At 48.6% G+C, this 21,476-nt stretch overlaps 1 protein-coding gene across 7 annotated transcripts in view; it reads right to left on the bottom strand.

The window, feature by feature from the left end:
* Nucleotides 1–21,476, bottom strand: part of PTK2B (protein tyrosine kinase 2 beta) — a 115,193-nt gene that overhangs the window by 32,579 nt on the left and 61,138 nt on the right. For all 7 annotated transcript variants that reach the window (XM_081000888.1, XM_081000889.1, XM_081000891.1 and 4 more), the window contains 10 exons: nt 19,397–19,451; nt 17,000–17,140; nt 16,020–16,094; nt 14,025–14,126; nt 12,087–12,204; nt 8,051–8,090; nt 7,041–7,087; nt 6,381–6,434; nt 3,856–3,953; nt 180–264 (listed from right to left, as the gene is read on the bottom strand). In XM_081000888.1, coding sequence (XP_080857014.1) covers nt 180–264; nt 3,856–3,953; nt 6,381–6,434; nt 7,041–7,087; nt 8,051–8,090; nt 12,087–12,204; nt 14,025–14,126; nt 16,020–16,094; nt 17,000–17,140; nt 19,397–19,451 — 815 coding nt within the window. The remainder of the gene's footprint in view (nt 1–179; nt 265–3,855; nt 3,954–6,380; nt 6,435–7,040; nt 7,088–8,050; nt 8,091–12,086; nt 12,205–14,024; nt 14,127–16,019; nt 16,095–16,999; nt 17,141–19,396; nt 19,452–21,476) is intronic.

Consider the following 21,476-nt stretch of genomic DNA (forward strand, 5'->3'; position numbering starts at 1 on the left):
CGATGGGGGTGGAGACGCTCCTTCAGCTATACTGGACTCTTATTCAAGCTAAATTCCCCCAGATCCCTCAACCATCCCTCATACGGCTTGGCTCCCCAAACCCTTGATCTTGGTCGCCCTCCTTTGCACACCTTCCACCTGTCCCTAGTGCACCAGTGCCTGCCTGCCTGCCTTCGTACCTGCTTCGCTCATGAACTTCTCCTTGTTCTCAGCTGTACAGTCCTTCTTGCAGGTCTTGACGGCCACGCTGACCCGGTCTCCGCTCTGGAATGAGACACAGACTCAAAGCTCAGCTGAAGCTAAGCAGGGCAGACGGCAGGGTTTGCTGGCTGACTTAAATCCAGTCAAATGCATGGGAGCTGGAAACCATCCTTACAGAGGAGAGGGGGGGGGGGGCAAATCTCTGCACATATAAGTACCTTATTTTACGGCGTATAAGACGACTGGGAGTATAAGACGACCCCCCAACATTTCCAGTTAAAATATAGAGTTTGGGATTTACTTGTCGTATAAGACTACCCCTCTTCCAACGCACACCAAATAAAAATTTAAAAAACCAGGCTCGGAAATCCGCTCCACTTCCCAGTGGCCGGGGGCTTCTGGGGCCAATTTTCAAGCATATTTCTGATTCATCTAGAGAGCTTGGTGTCCTCTGATTTAATTTGCTGTCGTTTTATCCTTTGGTAGGGAGTTTCTGCAGGAGCTGCTGCTGTAGCCGGCGTTTAAGACGACCCCCGACTTTTGAGAAGATTTTCCTGGGTTATACGCCAGAAAATACAGCAGATCCCTCCTGGGTCAAAGCAAAGACCCATCTAACACAGCATTCTGGATTTCCACAGTGCCCAGCCAAATGCTTGTAGAAAGCCCACAAGCGGGAGAGGGAATAAACAGTGCCTCCTCGCAAAGCCACTTCTGCCTAAGGAGGAGGTGGGGTTAGGGTTAGGGTTAGGGTTAGAGTGGGATTGGAGGAATTCCCAGCCACGTCACCCAATCGGCTGGCTCAGGGGCGTGGCCTGCCCTATATAAGGCAGGACACGGCTGGGGATCTCCCTCTTTGCCACCCACCAGCTGTTCCTGTTTTCCCACCCTCCCGCCCTATAAGGTTTTTGTTCCTTGACCTTGCTATGGACCTCGGTTGGTTGCTGTTGAGGGGCCTGGTAGGAATTTTTCCACTTGGCAAATTGGCACCAGCCACTTGGTTTCCGCCTACCTTGTACCAAATCATCACAACTTTCTTGGTATTGGCGGTTAGGCATTGGTATATTTCTTTTGAATTATGGTGTTGGAGGAGACTCTTGAGAGTCCCATGGACTGCAAGAAGATCAAACCTCTCCATTCTTAAGGAAATCAGCCCTGAGTGCTCACTGGAAGGACAGATCCTGAAGCTGAGGCTCCAATACTTTGGCCACCTCATGAGAAGAGAAGACTCCCTGGAAAAGACCCTGATGTTGGGGAAGACGGAGGGCACAAGGAGAAGGGGACGACAGAGGATGAGATGGTGGGACAGTGTTCTCGAAGCTACCGGCATGAGTTTGACCAAACTGTGGGAGGCAGTGGAAGACAGGAGTGCCTGGCGTGCTCTGGTCCAGGGGGTCACGAAGAGTCGGACACAACTAAACGACTAAACAACAACAACATATTTCTGTAGATGGAAGAGGGGAGGTATCGCCATCACCTGCCCCACATATTGAAGGGTAGTCCGGTAAAGGCTTCCGGGGGGGCGTGGCCCTGTCCGAAGCCTAGGGAGGTGAGGGCCTAAGGCACGCCCCCTAGTGGTGACCCCGGGGGAGTTCCTAGTTGATGTGCATCAGCAGGACTCCCCCTACTGGTGGTTAACCCTTCCCGGACTTCAAGCAGACGGGCTGAAGCCGGATATAGTCGGTTAGGACCAATGCCTAAGCCAATACTGCTCATCACCTGTAACCAATAAAGTTGTGGCCTTTTTAAGCCCATTAACCTTAATAATTGTGTCATGTGTCATTATTTCCACCTGGGGGGGGGGGGTCGGGAACTAGCCACGCAACCCAATATTAAGAGATAGGCTCCCCCTGAACATGGAAGTTCCATTGAGCCTGCCATTGCCCATAGGCATAGGAGGGGAGCTTTTCTCACAATGTAAACATTTTGGGGGGAGGTGGGGTAAGGGAGTTCCAACAGGATGCTGAGGAGAAATGGTTAATCCCTATTTTTAAAGGTGGGCAGGAACATCCACCTTTCAATCACCTTTCTAATGACACCTGATGGTTTAAGGAGGCAGAGGCTTGCCTCCCGTCTTAGCGCTGATCAGAGATACGCCCCTATTTGCTCTTGGATAGTAAAAGGCACAAACACAGGGTGATCTCTGAAATCAGTGCTGCAGTTCCACAGCGCTAAGATCAGATTCATGGATAAAGGCTTCCTGCTCTTTCAGTTTATGGCTAGAGAGCAGGCAGAGTCTCACCTCTTGATCTTAGCTCTAAGCGTCACAGCGCCATCTCCAGTCTTAGCGCTGTGGCATTGGCTGCGAAGATTGAAGATTAAGGGATCTCTGCACCTGATTTCAGGTGATTTACAATTGGACACGGTTTGCCCAAAAAGGCCTGGCGAGCCAAATTCAGAGGCTTAGCAAGCCTAGGTAGACCTGTGGCCTGGAAGATCTCCAGTGATGGTATATTGTATAGCATAATAATAATAATAATAATAATAATAATAATAATAATAATAAATTTTTATTTATATCCTGCCCTCCCCAGCCGAAGCCGGGCTCAGAGCGGCTAACATCAAATGTATAACACATTAACATAAAATCAGACAATCAATTAAAATACATCCTCAAATCAGATCAGGATCAGAATAAAATCCAATCGGATGGCAACCCGCAGATTAGGGTTGGGACCTTAAATGCTCACCAGGCCCAACTGTTTGTGCTGAACTTATATGGACCTGTGAGAAAAATTGGGAGGCCACTTTCATGCAAGTTCTTATGAAAGGGGAGAGGGAGTCAGACTGAACCCCGACCAAAGGCCTGGCAGAACAGCTCCGTCTTCCAGGCCCTGTGGAAAGATGTCAAGTCCCGCAGGGCCCTAGTCTCTTGTGACAGAGCGTTCCACCAGATCGGGGCCACGGCCAAAAAGGCCCTGGCTCTGGTTGAGGCCAGCCTAACCTCCCTGTGGCCCAGGACCTCCAAGATGTTTTTGTTTGAAGACCATAAGGTCTTCCGTGGGACATACCAGGAGAGGCAGTCCCATAGGTATGAGGGTCCTAGGCCATATAGGGCTTTAAAGGTCAAAACCAGCACCTTAAACCTGATTCTGTACTCCACCGGGAGCCAGTGCAGCTGGTATAGCACCGGGTGAATGTGATCCTGTGGCAAGGACCCCGTAAGGTGTCTTGCCACGGCATTCTGCACCTGCTGGAGTTTCTGGGTCAGTCTCAAGGCCAGCCCCACGTAGAGCAAGTTACAATAATCCAGTCTGGAGGTGACCGTCGCATGGATCACAGCGGTTAGGTCAGGGCGAGAGAGGGAAGGAGCCAACTGCTTAACTTGGCGGAGATGAAAAAATGCCGCCTTTGTTATAGCTGCAATCTGTGCCTCCATGGAAAGGGAGGTGTCGAAGATTACACCCAAACTCTTAACGGACGGTGCTGGCACTAATTGCACCCCCGCAAGAGATGGGAGTTGCCCCCCCCCAATCCCATATCGCCTGCTGCTCTCAAAGTCCTGGGATAGTCCTGGGACTAGGTAGAGCATGAGACTCTTAACCTCAAGGTTGTGGGTTCGAATCCCACCTTGGGCAAAGGATCGTTACATTGCAGGGGGTTGGACTAGGCGAATCCTGTGGTCCCTTCCAACTGTATGATTCTATGATGGCTCACCTCGTTGGTGTAAATGCCCTCGTAGACCTCGCCGAAGAAACCCTCTCCAAGGATCCGGCCCAGGACGACATCTTCCCGGGAGATCACGAACTGTTGAGCTGTGCAAGAGAAAGTGTCAACAACACACTGGTTTTAAATGAAGGATAAAGCACAGCTTCCATCAGTACAGACCAGAAAGGGGGGGGGGGGGGAGAGACTGTTTTGTCTGCCAGCAACTGCCAGCTCAATAGGGGGTATAGGCAGTAGATTGGTGGCAGTGTGCAGTGGTTAAAGGGCCAAGCTGCTGCTGCTGCTGCTGGTGCTGCTGCTGCTGCTGGAGGAAAAAATGCTCTACTCAGATCTCAGCTCTGCAATGGCACAAACTCACTATGATGGGCTTATGCAAATCACTCTCTTTCAAAACCTTAACTGCCCACTTGCAATTTGGCAATAATCATACTGGCCAACCTCGCAGGTATGGGAATGTTCAGGGATGCAGGAGAGGATATATTGTTTGGTTATAGCCTTTCCAACTTGTGTTAACAAGTTCACAATTTAGCAGAGTAACATTCCCCTTTTTAAACTCGCAGCAGATGCGTTTGCTCAGGATCGCTAAAGCCTCTATAATAACTGCTCTGGTATTTTCCCCTTATTCCCTCATAAGAGATAAGACACGACACAGTCTTCTATAAAAGTATAAAAAGTTTACTCACTCACATTCTGTTCACAATTGGATCCCAGAAGGCAGACTTAGCTTAGAAAAGTAACATACACCTGGAAAATATCTCATAAGGAGACAGTCCCTTTGTCCTCTCTTGGTTGGAATCCAAGAGAGCATCTTTGGCTAAGCAGATGTTGCTTCTTGGATGCATGTAGTCACAGAGAGAGAGATGGCTGCCCTGCCCAGTGCTTTTGTTGTTACCTGCACAGGTGAGGCCACACCCACCTCTAGTCACATGGAGAGGAAGTCTGTCCCAGCCCAGAAGGAAACAGGAAGTTTACCTGCTGGCTGGACAAACATTCCTCCCCATGTGTAAACATGTTCACTCTAAGAATGTTGTACTTGACTGCTCTTGTGTGTCACATCCCACAGCAAGGTCGTTGTAAAGCACCATAACCAATACGTAGTGCAAACGGCCATTACTGCCATCTCCCCTGTGTGTCTGTGTGGCCTGGTGTGGTAATAGTAAAAGTGTCAAACGAGGACTTGGGAGACAAGGGTTCAAATCCACACTTAGCCATGAAGCTCACTGTGCGACCTTGGCGCAGTCACTGTGTCTCAGCCTAACTTACCTCACAGGGTTGTTGTGGGGGTTAAATGAGGAGAGGGCGAGCCAAATATGCCACAACTTAAATCTTGGGGGGGGGGGGGGGGAGGTGGAATGTAAATGTAATGAAGGAATACATAAAGACATGTTTAGCTCCAGTTGCCAGATGTGTGTTTCTGTGTAGCCATAGTGGACTCGGAACTCAGCAACCTGAAAATCCCGGCTTCTTTGAGCTCAGAAGTAGACTCTGCACTAAGTTTTTGCTTTAAAAAATATTGCACGGCTTTCTGCATTTAGCCTAAAGGTAAAGGGACCCCTCACCATTAGGTCCAGTCGTGGCCGCCTCTGGGGTTGCGGCGCTCATCTCGCTTTATTGGCCGAGGGAGCCGGCATACAGCTTCCGGGTCATGTGGCCAGCATGACTGAGCCACTTCTGGCGAACCAGAGCAGCGCATGGAAACGCTGTTTACCTTCCTGCCGGAGCAGTACCTATTTATCTACTTGCACTTTGACGTGCTTTTGAACTGCTAGGTTGGCAGGAGCTGAGACAGAGCTACGGGAGCTCACCCCGTCATGGGGATTCAAACCGCCGACCTTCTGATTGGCAAGTCCCATTATCGCCTGCTGCTCTCAAAGTCCTGGGATAGTCCTGGGACTAGGTAGAGCATGAGACTCTTAACCTCAAGGTTGTGGGTTCGAATCCCACCTTGGGCAAAGGATCGTTACATTGCAGGGGGTTGGACTAGGCGAATCCTGTGGTCCCTTCCAACTGTATGATTCTATGATGGCTCACCTCGTTGGTGTAAATGCCCTCGTAGACCTCGCCGAAGAAACCCTCTCCAAGGATCCGGCCCAGGCTCTGTGGTTTAATCCACATCGCCACCTGCATCCTAGCAGTGGAAATTCCCTACTGGGAATGCCCCTGCCCTTCCCAGTCCCCACGGTATAGAAATTGTTCCTGTGCGAAGCCACTAAAATTCATTGAAAGCTTTGCATCTTACATTGTGATATGGCCTCTTCTTGTGAACCACATAGGTAGAGATCAGGGGTAGCCAACATGCTACCCTCTCTATGCTGTCGAATGCCTTCTCCCATCAGTCAAAGCAGCTGGCCTGGCCAATGGCCAGGTGCAATAGGAGCTGCAGTCCTCAAACATCTGGAGGGCACCCCCTTAGCCACCCCTGGAATGGATGCCGGAGCCAATCAACCTCTCCTGTACATCAATTCATTCCTAAGAGGGCAAAATTAATTCGCAAGTGGTCCAGAAGTTGCACCTACCTCCAGATTTCGGCCGGGATGCTTCATCTGGAATTTCGGCATAAATATCAGAATCTGGAACAAAGCAGCCCATTTTAATTGTTATGCTGTTTTAATGGGGGCGGGTTTTAATCGTGGATGGTTTGAATATTATTCCACTATGTATTTTAATTACACATTGATATAAAACTGGAGGCAGGCCGGAAACCGAGGGCATCCCCAAAACCACCTGCCCCTCAAGAACACACCCAAAGAGTTGTGTTATTTTTATCTTTTGTTTGTAAGCCGCTTTGGGATTTATTTGAATAAAAAGCGGCATAGAAATAGGAAAACAAAACAAAAAAGTTGAAGGAGGCGAGAGAGAGGCATCATCTCCTCTGACGTGTACATGGGTTTTTCTGCCCTCGTTATTGCCTCTAGCCAAACAAGATCTGGCAAGAATTCATAATGCTTTGTAAACCTGTGCAACCTATTGGGTCAGAGGTGGAAGAAGGACAACAGGATTTGGGTGGGCACAAATTATGCTTCCGTATTTCCACCGACTCTCTGAAAAAGTGTTCCTCCAGTGGCTTCAGATGGATCGAAGCTGCTCTCTCTGGCTCGGCTTGCAATTCATTTTATTTTTTCCTGAAGCAGATAGTCCTCATGGATCGGATGGCAGGAAGACAGGATTCAACTCACCCCCACTGAAGCTCTCTCTCAGCGTGGACCTCCTCTCCTCTATGTGCCTGAGGGTAGAAAGAGTCTCCGGTGAATGATATATAATAATAATAATTTATTATTTATACCCCGCCCACCTGGAAAGGAGTGCATGGCGTGCTCTGGTCCATGGGGTCACAAAGAGTCAGACACGACCATAGCTGTCAACCTTCCCTTTTTTTGTGAGAAATTCCCTTATTCCAGCGCTGTTTCCCGCTGCTTCCAGCTACTATCCCGGATTGTTAGATATTCCGTAGACAGTCCCCGGGACAGGTGAGGCTGCTGATCCCTTACAGTGGTGCCTCGCAAGACGAAAAGAATCCATTCCGGGAGTCTCTTCGTCTTGCGGTTTTTTCGTCTTGCGAAGCAAGCCCATTAGCGGCTTAGCGGATTAGCGCTATTAGCGGCTTAGCGGGCTTAGCGGATCAGCTGATAAGCGGCTTAGCGGATCAGCTGATAAGTGGCTTAGCGGATCAGCTGTTAAGCGGCTTAGCGGATCAGCTGTTAAGCGGCTTGGCGAATCAGCTGATAAGCGGCTTAGTGGCTTGGGAAAAAGGGGGGGAAAAGAAAAAAACCCCCGCAGGAACTCGCAAGACATTTTCGTCTTGCGAAGCAAGCCCATAGGAAATTCGTTTTGCGAAGCACCTCCAAAACGGAAAACCCTTTCGTCTAGCGGGTTTTCCGTCTTGCGAGGCATTCGTCTTGCGGGGCACCACTGTATTTTCGAATCTGAAAGTTGACAGCTATGGACACGACTAAACGACTAAACAACAACAACAAACAGATGGGCTTCTCTGCCTGTCTGGTGTCTAGATGCACGCCCGACAACTTTGGGGTCCCCCCCCCAAAAAAGGGCAAGAACTCTGGGCAACCCTTTCCTAAAATAATAAAACATGAAATTAAACAAAAGTAAAAATAAAGAGAAAAAGGAAATGTCCCTGGATTCCTTGAAAAAAATCTGGTAACTATGGGTTAGAGGGATTCATACTTACTGTACTGGGACCTGGGGCAGGCTGATCCTCTTATCATTGTCTGTGGAGAAAGAAGAGGGAAAGGAACATCAAGAGAGCACATCATAGCTGTCAACTTTTCCCTTTTCTTGTGAGGAATCCTATTCGGAACAAGGGAATTTCCCTTAAAAAAAGGGAAACATTGACAGCTATGGAGCACATGCGAAACTCAAAGCTTGGGCTCAGCCTCCCCATCTCGCTACTGCTGACAGATGGGTTCGCTTGCTTCTTTTCTTGCCTCCAAATCACCAGGGACTAGTAGATTTCCCTTATTCCATCCCATTCTTCGCCCAGGTGTTTGTTTGCTCGGTCCCATTATCCTCCCCACCAAACAAACACGAGGCATCTCTAATCTGGATTCTGGAACAGTCAATTGCACAGCCTCCTAGGAGCATTCATGGCCTGACAACGCCAGCCCACCTTCTTACTGATATAGAATCGTAGCGTTGGAAGGGACCCCGAGGGTCATCTAGTCCAACCCCCTCTAAGGCAGAAATCACAGCTCAAGAATCCATGGCAGATGGCCACCCAACCTCTGCTTAAAAACCTTCTAGGAAGGAGAGTCCACCACTTCTGGTGGGAGACTGTTCCACTGCTGAACAGCTCTTATTGTCAGAAAGTCCTTCCTGATGTTTAGTGGGAACCTCCCTTCTTGTCACTGGAAGCCATGGGTTCGAGTCCTACCCTCCAGAGCAGCAAAAAACAAGCTTGCTCCCTCTTCCACATGACAAGCCTTAAGCTTTGTGAAGATGGTTCTCCTATCTCTTCTCAGTCTCCTCTTTTCCAGGCTAAAAATACCCAGCTCCTTCAACCGTTCCTCATATGGCTTGGTTTCCAGACCCTTGATCATCTCAGTCGCCTTCCTCTGCACATGTTCCATGAGGGACCATGAGCATTGATGAAACACAGTGTGCGCTTGCCCATTATCTGATAAAGCCACTTCCGCCCTTCGGAGGAGGTGGAGTTGCGGGTTTCACGACCCCACCATGCGAGCAGCGGCTGGAGCCCAGCCCCCATGCGATTGGGGGAATCCCCGGCCGCGTCACCTCCTGGCCAGCCAATCGGCTGGCTCTGGGGGTGTGGCCTCCTCTATTTAAGGCAGGACGCGGCCGGGGATCTCCCTCTTCGCTGCCTGCCAGCTGTTCCTGTTTTTCCCCCCTCCCCCCCCATAAGGTTTTCGTTCCTTGACCTTGCTATGGACCTTGGTTGGTCGCCATTGAGGGGCCTGGTAGGAATTTTTCCACTTGGCAAATTGGCACCAACCACTTGGGTTTTGCCTGCCTCATAGCAAATCGTCACAACTTTCTGGGTATTGGCGGTTAGGCATTGGTATTGTTCTGTAGATGGAAGAGGGGAGGAAGTGCCATCACCTGCCCCACATATTGAAGGGTAGTCCGGTAAAGGCTTCCGGGGGGGCGTGGCCCTGTCCAAAGCCTGGGGAGGTGAGGGCCTAAGGCACGCCCCCTAGCGGTCACCCCGGAGGAGTTCCTAGTTGATGTGCATCAGCAGGACTCCCCCTACTGGTGGTTAACCCTTACTGGACTTCAAGAGGACGGGCTGAAGTTGGATATAGTCGGTTAGGACCAATGTCTAAGCCAATACCGCTCATCACCTGTAACCAATAAAGTTGTGGCCTTATTTAGCCCATTAACCTTAATAATTGTGTCACGTGACATTATTTCCACGGGGGGGGGGGACTCGCCACGCAATTACAAACAAAGGCATCAAGGCCCCCTTTTTGATCTTTTCATATGAATTTAAGAAGAATGTGCCGGATCAGGCCATGGCCCATCTTGGATCAGCACCATGTTCTCACAGTGGCCAACCAGATGCCCGAACGGAAAAGCTGGATTTCAGCACAATAATTTTATCTCCTCCCTGTGGTTTCCAGCAACTGGTATTCAGTAGCCTCCAACTGTGGAGCCAAAGTAGAGCCATCCTGGTTAACAACATCCAGCCATAGTCCCCTCCTCCTCCATGAATTTATCTAAAGCGTGTTCTCCGTAACAGAGAACACGTGTTGCGGTGGGGGCCTAAAGACCACCCCACTGTTGTTTTGGCTAATATTTGGCCAGGAGCTGTGATTGGGCAAAAGTGTGTTTCTGGGGAGTTTGTTATGTTGCAAACTGGTGGGAGGGGTCAGAGGGCTTAAATACAGGGGCTTCCTCTTGGGCTGCGTGTACCGGATCACCCGCCCACCCTCCCTGAAAAGGGGGCGTTCATTGTCCTCTGTCCTTGCTATGCCTGCCATGGGGTCGTCTGCTTTGAGGCAGGGGCCTGGTAGGAATTTTGTCCATTTGGCTGATTGGCTGTTGCCATTTGGTTTCTGCCTACTGCGTAGCAAATCGTCACAACTTGTAAGGTTGGCGGTTAGGCATTGGTTCAAATTGGTTGGTGGAGGGGTAAGTGCCTACCCCTCCAATGGTGGTGCGGAAAGGGAATTCCATTAAATGAATCCAGGGGCTTGCCATCCTTTCGTCCTAGTCCCTGGCATCGGACTTGGGCCGTGCAAGCTCCCGGGGGCATGAGGGTGAGAAGTGAGGGACTGATGCCCAACTTCATTTTTCCCCAATATTGTTTTCCCTGACTGGCTTCCGCTGGAATCCGGAAGTCAGTTCTGTCCCTGGGGCAAGGACAGATAGTCGTAACCAATGCCTAAGCAACTACTCACGTGTGTGCATTTAAATAAAGTTGTGGCCAAATTCATGCCAAAAACCTTAAACAAAAATTGATGTGTGTGGTGTGAGTTATTGGGGTGGCTCGGGGACCTTGATGCGCAATCCTCTTTTAAAGCTATCTGTGTTGTTGGCCATCACTACCTCCGGTGGCAGGGAGTTCCATAGTCTAACACATGCTGCGTGAAGCAGGGCTTCCTTCGATCTGTCCTGAATCTTTGAACATTCAGCTTCACTGAATATTCATGAGTTTTAGTGTTATGAGGAAGGAAGAAATGATTGTCTGCTTTCTCCACGCCACACTCAATTTTATAAACTTCTACCGTGTCGCCTCTTTCTTGCCTTTCCTCTAAGTTAAAAAGTCCCAAATGTTGCAACTTTTCTTCATAGGGGAGTCACTGCCCGCTGTATGTTCACTGAAGGTTTATTTATTTAGGGGATTTATCGACCGCCCTCCAGCATTTCCTCCCAGTAGGGCAGGCAGGTATAAGAACAAAGCAATACAATAAAATTCAGCAGGGTCTCCGCTGAGTAAACCAGCTGGACCACAAGACGGGAATCAAAGCCGGCTGTGTGCGATGTTGGAATATCTGGGCAGATAAAAAGGGAGCTTTCAGATCGAGTAGGAATTGTTCATCCAACATTTTTGCAAAGACACTGCCATCTGGCGGTTGCTATCCTGCACTTTCCAGTGCAAATTTCTTTTGTCATAGGACATTTGGGTCACTAGATGGTGACGTTGTCTAACCTGTCAAGTGCAAATTTTGTGCAAACAAATCCGGATCAGGGCTGCACCTGGAGGCAAGCACAGGTCATCCGGAATTTGCTCCACTTACCTGTGGGGAGGAGTTGCGATGGACCGTGTGGCTACCACCTCTCCTCTGGAGGCGGGGAGGGGGCAAAGTCCCCCGTTGCCCAGGGGATCCTGGCCACGTCCGGCCAATCCAGTGGCTGGGGGGCGTGGCCAGGAACAATTTAAACACTGGCGTGAGCCGGAAAATTTCCTCTTGGCTTGCTGCTATAAACTAAGCCAATACTGCTCACAGTCTGTAATCAATAAAGTTGTGGCTAAAATTTGCCCAGTAACATTAACCTAATATCTGTGTCCTGGTGTCTTGTACTTTACGGGGGGGGGGGGGTTGCAGGGTCTCGACACGCAACTGGAAACATCTCAGAGCGGGCACTGGGCAAGCTTGGCTGGCAAGGGCGTTCCACCCACTAGGTGTCACAGCCAAGAAGACTCCCTACACACACTGCCCAACCTCAGATGGTAGTGGGACCTGGAGAAGGGCCTCGGGTGAAGATGGTAAGGCTTTGCCAGGCTCAAGGAGTTGCTTTCTCACCTCTGTTGGGACGGACGATGAGAGAGGTGTCCAAACCCCCCTGCAGCCTGCAGTAGCCATCGATCAAGTCCGCCATGTTCTCCGCCTCGGCAAGAGAGGCTGTTTTGATTGCCAAGGACTGCAAAGCAAAACATAATAATGAGAGGGTGTCTGTTTGTCAGCCTGGGGGAGAAGACCAAAGAGTCCATGGACTGTGGCTAGAGTTTTCCATATCAGTGCCAGCACCAGGCATGGTTTATAATCAGGAATTGTGGGAGTTTTACACCAGCAACTGCTAGAGGGTACCAGATTGCCCATCTCAATCTCTCTCCTTGAACAGAGAGAGGTAGATAAGGACACATCTGCCCATGTTGTCATCCTCACTTTCTTATCCTTCCATTTTTGTTGTCAACATCATCATCATCATCATCATCATCATCATCATCATCATAATTTATTATTTATACCCTGCCCATCTGGCTGGGTTTCCCCAGCCACTCTGGGCGGCTTCCAACAAAACACTAAAATACAATAACCTATTAAACATTAAAAGCTTCCCTAAACAGGGCTGCCTTCAGATGTCTTCTAAAAGTCTGGTAGTTGTTTTTCTCTTTGACATCTGCTGGGAGGGCGTTCCACAGGGTGGGTGCCACTACCGAGAAGGCCCTCTGCCTGGTTCCCTGTACAGTCATACCTCGGGTTGAATATGCTTCATGTTGAGCATGTTCAAGTTGCGCTCTGCGGCAACCCGGAAGTAAAGGAGTGCGTTACTTCCGGGTTTCACCACTCATGCATGCGCAGACGCTCAAAATGATGTCACGTGCATGCGCAGTAGCGGCGAAAAGCGACGTGCACGTGTGTGTGCGCAGACGTGCCATCACTAGTTACGTTTGCTTCTGGATGCGAACGGGGCTCCGGAACGGATCCTGTTCGTATCCAGAGGTACCACTGTAACTTGGCTTCTCAAAGCAAGGGAACTGCCAGAAGGCCCTTGGCGCTTGACCTCAGTGTCCGGGCCGAACACATTTGTCATGCCACATTTCCTCAACAGTTTTTAATGTCTGATGTTTTCTTGTGCTTTTAATTCTGTTGGGAGCCACGCAGAGTGGCTGGTGAATAAATGAATTACAGTGGTGCCTCGCAAGACGAAAAGAATCCGTTCCGCGAGTCTCTTCGTCTTGCGGTTTTTTCGTCTTGCGAAGCAAGCCCATTAGCGGTTTAGCGGATTAGCGCTATTAGCAGGCTTAGCGGATCAGCTGATAAGCGGCTTAGTGGCTTAGCGGATCAGCTGATAAGCGGCTTAGTGGCTTAACGGATCAGCTGATAAGCGGCTTAGTGGCTTAACGGATCAGCTGTTAAGCGGCTTAGTGGATCAGCTGATAAGCGGCTTAGCGATCAACTGTTAAGCGGCTTAGCGGCTTAGCGGATCAGCTGATAAGCGGCTTAGCGGCTTGGGAAAAAGGGGGGGGGAGGAAAAAACCCCCCGCAGGAACTCGCAAGACATTTTCGTCTTGCGAAGCAAGCCCATAGGAAATTCGTTTTGCGAAGCACCTCCAAAACGGAAAACCCTTTCGTCTAGCGGGTTTTCCGTCTTGCGAGGCATTCGTCTTGCGGGGCACCACTGTATTGTTGTTGTTGTTGTTGTTGTTGTTGTTGTTGTTGTTATAATTATTAATTATTAATTATTAATTATTAATTATTAATTATTAATTATTAATTATTAATTATTAATTATTAATTATTAATTATTAATTATTAATTATTAATTATTAATTATTAATTATTAATTATTAATTATTAATATTATTATTAAAATCCTACAAAATTCACCAGTAGTATTTCAGTGCCCATTTCTCCAGCACATTTGCCAAATACATTTCCCCCCACCCCCGCAAGCCATTTCCCCATATATAATGATTTTCCGCACTATTTCCCCCATGCCTTCTCCTTCCTTCTTACCTGGGGGTTCCCCGTCAGCCCCAGCTGCAAGAGAGCTTTTCCTTCCTCTGCGGCTGAACACTTTATGGATTTGATGTGCTTGAACTCAGCCAAGCAGGTGGGCTGCAGTGAGTCATAAACAAACAAAGGAGTTTTCATTTGCAACAGCGATCAGTGAAGTCTGGGTGGGTGGGCGCTGTGCAAAGGATGAACACGGCCGAACATCAGCACCCTGACTCACGCCCACCCATCCTCACTTCTAAATCCTGCAGATGAAAATTTACTGTGCGTCCTACATATGACTACAAAGTCCTGCTGCATTCGCAGGTGCTTACTCCCAGGTAAAAGTGGGCGCAGTGTGATAGCCTGAGGCTCTGCGGTGAAGCCCCCAAAATCAACCCACACAGTGTACTTGACAATGTGTTTTGTTCACTAGCGCTTTCCTCTGGCAGAAGCCAAACTGCTGGGTCAAATGCAGTGGGTTAGAACAGAATTTTATTATTACGGTCACAGACGAGTTCCAGCTCACTTACAATATCAGGAAAATCATACAACACAACAGGAATACATTGAATTGCAATTGGGTATAACAGAGACCATTCAGATATAGTGGCAGTTTAAAAATACATATTAAATCTTGATCACTAAAATATAACCTAAAATTAAAACCTTAATCGTTTTGGTAGTACAGCTTGTTCCCTAAGTTTTTCGCACAGAATTTGGCCACCCCGAGTGTGATCTCTAGATTCTTGTCTTCTACCAGGAGTTTTAGACATTGAAGTTCAGACCCATTTGGAGATTTTTGTATAACAGGAGTGATAAATACCGAACGTATATCCCAGTAGAAACGGCAGCGTAACAAGACACGAGAGACAGTTTCTACCTCCATCAAGCCTCAGGGGAATGAGGTGGGTTGTATCTGACTAAGGCACACTCAGAGAAGACTCATTCAAATCTGTTTTTAACATAAGGCAAGAGGTCAAGGACCCCTGGACAGTTACGTCCAGTCCAAGGCAACTATGGGGTTGTGGCGCTCATCTTGCTTTCAGGCCGAGGGAGCCAGCGTTTGACCACAGACAGCTTTCTGGGTCATGTGGCCAGCAGAACTAAACCGCTTCTGGCACAACAGAACACTGATGGAAACCAGAGCGCACAGAAACGCTGTTTACCTTCCCGCCGCAGTGGTACCTATTTATCTACTTGCACTGGTGTGCTTTCAAACTGCTAGGAGCTGGGAAACAGCAACGGGAGCTCACCCCATTGCGGGGATTTGAACCGCTGACCTTCTGATCGGCAAACGCAAAAGGCTCAGTGATTTAGACCACAGCATTGACTAAGGCATGCTCAGAGAAGACTCATTCAAATCAGTTAATAACTTAACATCTGTTGATTTCAACAGGGGTATGACTTAGGGGTGCCTTTGCAAGATCTGAGCTCCTGTCAGGTAAATAAGGCAGGTTTTCCACATCTGTGCTACTGGAGGCTAGTCACATATAGCATGCATTCTTTTACTTTTTCTTTTCTTTTCTTCTTTTCTTTCTTTCATTTAATTCCCATCATCCCTAGCTAACAGGACCAGTGGTCAGGGATGATGGGAATTGTAGTCCCAAAACATCTGGAGGGCCGAGTTCGCCTATGCCTGATGCATTCTGACTCTCACGGAGCCAGGCCACAAAGCAAAACCACAAAGAGGGATCACACAGGGATGCTGAAGAGTACGTGAAAACGCCTTTTCCTCGGTGCATTTATGGAAGAAGAAGAAGAAGAGTTTGGATTTGATATCCCGCTTTATCACTACCCGAAGGAGTCTCAAAGCAGCTAACATTCTCCTTTCCCTTCCTCCCCCACAACAAACACTCTGTGAGGTGAGTGGGGCTGAGAGACTTCAGATAAGTGTGACTGGCCCAAGGTCACCCAGCAGCTGCATGTGGAGGAGCGGGGAAGTGAACCCGGTTCACCAGATTACGAGACTACCGCTCTTAACCACTACACCACACTGGCTCTCAAATTCCTTACCTTTGCTTCTTTGCTGGTCATTTGCCGGATGCCCTTTGGCCCGATCACCAGGTCTACTGTGATGCTCCATCCTTGCTGGAAAAGGAAAAAGAGAGGAAAGTCATTTTGGGGTGCTCTCCTGATGCTCACGAACCCTGGTCAAGTGTCCCCCATTGATAACGAAGTGGAATTTGGGTTCAGACTCCCATAATTGCCTTCAACTGTTCTGTTAGGTTTAGGAGTTTCAGAAATCCGGGACATTAACGATCGGTTTTTGCACGTGAATTCTTCACATATTTTTTTTGTAAACACATTTATAACAACAGTAAAAAAGAAAGGAAAAAAAGCTGGTAACCACAGTACAAAAACAAGGTATGTTCACCATCATGAGACTAGTTCGAAAAACAATATTTTTTGTAATTCTAAGTTGTCATACCCTAGTTACAGGTAGGTAGCCATGTTGGTCTGCCGTAGTCAAAACAAAATAAAAAATTCCTTCCAGTAGCACCTTAGAGACCAACTAAGTTTAGCTGGTCTCTAAGGTGCTACTATGGGACGCTGGTGGCGCTGTGGGTTAAACCACAGAGCCTAGGACTTGCCGATCCAACTGCACTGATGCAATGAGCAAATGTGATTTGAGACATGTTATGTACCGAGTTGAATAGGATCCAAAATGCAGCAGTCTGATTGGTTCTAGAACAATAGGATTCAGAATGCAGCAGTCTGATTGGTCCACAGGAGCCACCCAATCTAGCTCCAGGTGGAAGTGAATCCGCAACCTGATTGGCCTACAGGAGAATTAGCCAATCACATGGGGCCCACTGTGTAAATAATGTATATAAAGCAGACATTCTGGGGGAACTTCCATTCCTCACCACTATGAGCTGAATAAAGAGCATGAAATCCACTCTCGACTCCGAGTATATTTCAAGACACATGGGGAGAAAACAGAGCCATAGCCCGGCTTGAAGGAAGGTGGGAAGAGGCAACTGGACACTCACAATCAGGTCGCAGCGGTAGCTCTCCTGGTCAATGTTGGCAATGGTGGACAGAGTGCTGAGGAACTTCAAGATGCACTCGTCCTCCCGCAGGAGGGCGTACTGCTGGAAAGTCTGTTGGATCATCTTGCGGAACTGCTTGGGCTGCGGGGAGCAAAGCAGAGGAGGAGAACGGTTTGTTGTTGTTTTTTGGTTAAATCGTTTTCATTAATTTTCCAACGAAAAACATCCAATATCAAATCATAATCCAATAAAAACAGAAAACTAAAATAAAAAAGATCCATTATATGATTTCTGACATGACTGAGAACTGCAGAGCCAGAGACAAAGAAGTTTAGAGTGTTAAAATTGAGATGTGGAAATATGGAAATAATTATGAGAGGCAGGATTGAGATTTGGAGATACGCTTCAAGGTCCAGACTATGGGAAGTCCCAAAAATTAATAATTACAATTTAGAACGGTTTGTTGTTTTGATAAATATTGTTCTTTTTCAGGATCTCTGCACCAGTTTGTTCCACGGTTTCTAAGCAGCCTACAGCCCGGTTGCAAAAGAGATACAGTAAAGGTGAAGCCTGTTAAAACTGACTGTGAAGACCTTCTAATTTTCCTAAGTCAAAGAAACGGCACTAACAGAGGACACGGGATTAATGTGGTGCTTCTTAGCCGCTGCCAGAGTTATTTGTCAAAACTGGGAGAAAAAAGAGGACATCATCCCTGAGAGAATGGATCACATAGCATGCACAGTGAAGCTTATGTATACGGTAAGAACCAGAGAGGGCAGACCACAAGATAGTGTCTTTATCGAGAAATTGAGGGTTGTTTTTATTATTATTATGTACTGGAGTAATAACGTACAGGATAATGCAAACCCGCTTGCATTACCCAGAACAATGTGATATTAATTTATTATTTTTGACACTGGTATGGAAATCTGTTCCTATACATTCAATTCTAGATTTTATTGTATTTGGCATCTGTTACTATCAGTGGCGTAGCGTGGGGGGTGCCAGGGGGGCCGGCCGCACCGGGCGCAACATCTGGGGGGGCGCGCTCGCTGCCTCCGGAGTCGCCGAAGAGCCTCGGGCGCAGGCTGTAGCAGAGCCCCATGTCTCGTGGAACCGACGAGCTGTGCGCGCGCCCGGGCTGAAGGCGTCCGGCAGGCAGCGGCTCTCAGCCCCGCGCGTCAGGGCCGCGGAGGACGTGCCAGGCAGCCCCTCCTCACAGCCCCGCCTCCGCTGCTGCTGCTGCAGCTGCTGGGCCATGTTGCATTTTCCTCGCCTCTCTGCCCCCCTCCTCCTCCGGGCAAGCGGCGTGGTTTGGGCGGCAGCGCCAGCAGCAACTCGACTCAGATCGGCAGGTTAGGGGTTGGGGGGGCGCAAATTACTTGCCTTGCCCCGGGTTAGGGGGCGCAAATTACTTGCCTTGCCCCGGGTGCTGACAACTCACGCTACGCCGCTGGTTACTATACTTTTGTTATGCTATAAATAAATACAGTCATACCTCTTGTTACGTTTGCTTCATGTTATGTTTTTTCAGGTTGCGTCCCGCAGCGACCCGGAAGTACCAGAAAGGGTTACTTCCGGGTTTCGCCACTTGCGCATGCGCACAAAATGGCATCATGCGCATCCACAGAAGCGGCAAATCGCGACCTGCACATGCACAGACGTGCAGACACAGGTTGCATTCCTTTCATGTTGCAAACGGGGCTCCGGAACAGATCCCATTCACAACCAGAGGTACCACTGTACATGTTTTTTAAAAATCTCAAAAAACCCAACCAACCGTAAATTCAGAAAATTGGAACAAGCCTGCCAAAATGAAAAGGGTACCAGATGTTCAACAGGGAGGGGGCCCGTCTGATCCCAAATGGGAGGGAGTTTCGCAGAATTGAGCCCACAAGACTGAACGCATGGCTTCTGCTGGACACATAGAGACCACTAGCAGAGACTCCCCCAAAGATCTCCATGATTAGGCTGGGATCTAAGGGGCCTAAGGTATCCTGCACTCAAGTAGTTACAGGCCTTGTAATTTTAGGCAAGAACTTGGCTCGGTAACCTATGGGCAGCACCACGGCTGTGTTGTCTGGGGCTGACGTAGTCCCAAACTTCTGGAAGACACCCATTTGGCAAAGGCTGGGTGAAATGTGAAGCTACCATGAAGCTTGGGGAGAGTAGGAGAACGCAACATCCCACAAGGGCTTTCCTCTCCACTAATTCCCCCAAAAGTTAATATGTATCCCAGACACTTGGGAGATTGAGGGCTCTCCTTGGAGGTTTTTAAGCAGAGGTTGGCTGGCCATCTGCCATGGGTGCTTTGGCTGAGGTGTCTTGGACTGGCTGAGCCTCAGGGCCCTTTCCAATGAGTCTGTGAACATTTTTCACATCCAAGGCATGTCTCACCTTCAGATTCTCCTGCATCTGCCTTGGGAAGAACAGATCGAGACCCACTTCCTTCCTGGGGAAGAGAAAGCAGAGAGGGCTTTACATACTCCCTTGAAAAGCATTTGAGGCAACAAATAGAAGAAGACGCCTTCACCCTGGTATGGCTCCCCTTTATCACATACACAGCCCATCAAGACTCCGCCGACAGCATACAAATCAATAAGGCTAACCTGACCCAAAAACATACACATACCCCACTCACACAAAAAACATATCTTACTACAGCCAACCAAAGACAACCGACCACACCCTAGGCCACCCTCAACATCTCTCGCCACCAAGGAAATACGTTATGTACTGAGTTGAATAGGATTCAGAATGCAGCAGTCTGATTGGTCCTAGAACAATAGGGTCCAGAATGCAGCAGTCTGATTGGTCCACAGGAGCCACCCAATCCAGCTCCAGGTGGAAGTGAATCCGCAACCTGATTGACCTACAGGAGAATCCTGGAATTAGCCAATCACGTGGGACCCATTGTGTAAATAATGTATATAAAGCAGACATTTCAGGGGAACTTCCATTCCTCCTCACCACTATGAGTTGAATAAAGAGTAGGAAATCCACTATCAACTCCTTTTGGTGCTACAGAGTATCAGAGCGACGGAGGAGGGGGCCAGGGATTTTGCTCCATTGCTTTTCACTGCTGCCAATCGATAGGGATGGGTATACAGTAGATATACATTTGGCGCCCCCCAGAATTTGGCACCTGGCTGCCCTGCACCCCTTGCACCCCCGGGTAAAGACGGCCCTGACAGCCACTGGCAGTCAGTGTGGGCAAGACAGAGTAGATGCCTAGCTGATCCTGTGCCTCTAAGAGAGGAAGGAATAACAAGTAGGGAGAGAACCCAATTAACTCTAATTGCAAGAACGGTTGAGCATATCTTCCAACAAATTAGAGATAAAAAGGTAAAGGGACCCCTGACCATTAGGTCCAGTCGTGCCCGACTCTGGGGTTGCGGCGCTCATCTCACTTTATTGGCCGAGGGAGCCGGCGTACAGCTTCCGGGTCATGTGGCCAGCATGACTAAGTTGCATCTGGCGAACCAGAGCAGCGCACGGAAATGCCGTTTACCTTCCTGTCGGAGCGGTACCTATTTATCTACTTGCACTTTGACGCGCTTTCGAACTGCTAGGTTGGCAGGAGCAGGGGCCGAGCAACGGGAGCTCACCCCGTCGTGGGGATTTGAACCACCGACCTTCTGATCGGCAAGTCCTAGGCTCTGTGGATTAACCCACAGCGCCACCCGCATCCCTAAATTAGAGGTATTGCCTCTCTAATAATAATAATAATAATAATAATAATAATAATAATAATTTATAATTTGTACCCCGCCCATCTGGCTGGGTTTCCCCAGCCACTCTGGGCGGCTTCCATAGAAACCAAAAATACAGTAAAATATCACAGATTAAAAACGTCCCTGAACAGGGCTGCCTTAAGATGTCTTCTAAATGTCAGGTAGTTATTTATCGCTTTGACGTCTGATGGGAGGGCGTTCCACAGGGCGGGCGCCACTACCGAGAAGGCCCTCTGCCTGGTTCCCTGTAGCTTTGCTTCTCGCAATGAGGGAACCGCCAGAAGGCCCTCGGCGCTGGACCTCAGCGTCCAGGCAGAACGATGGGGGTGGAGACGCTCCTTCAGGTATACTGGGCCGAGGCCGTTTAGGGCTTTATTTATTTATTTTATTTATTTTGTTTATTTAACCCAGTTATCCAAAGAGGTCCACAGTTTATCAGTTAATAACAAGCAGGCACTAACAGAACACCAAAAAATGAAATGGCGACAACAAGAGCAGACCCCTAAGCTTGACATAGAACGTTCAGAAGCTCTTAAACTCTTCTTATTTGATCTTCCAACCAAAAAAGATCTGCACTACAATTTGTGGTAGGCCAGATCAAACTCCTAACTGGCAAGGTGCCCAGCGTTCCAAACGACATTTATCAGACTTACTTGGCATTGGACAGAGTAGATGCACCAAGGGCTCGACTTGGTATCTAAAAAATCAAAGAGACCCAAGGAGAAAATGTACGCATGTAAGAA

Source organism: Podarcis pityusensis (genome assembly GCF_964106645.2).
Source record: "Podarcis pityusensis genome assembly, chromosome: 3".
Taxonomy (NCBI): Eukaryota; Metazoa; Chordata; class Lepidosauria; order Squamata; family Lacertidae; genus Podarcis; species Podarcis pityusensis.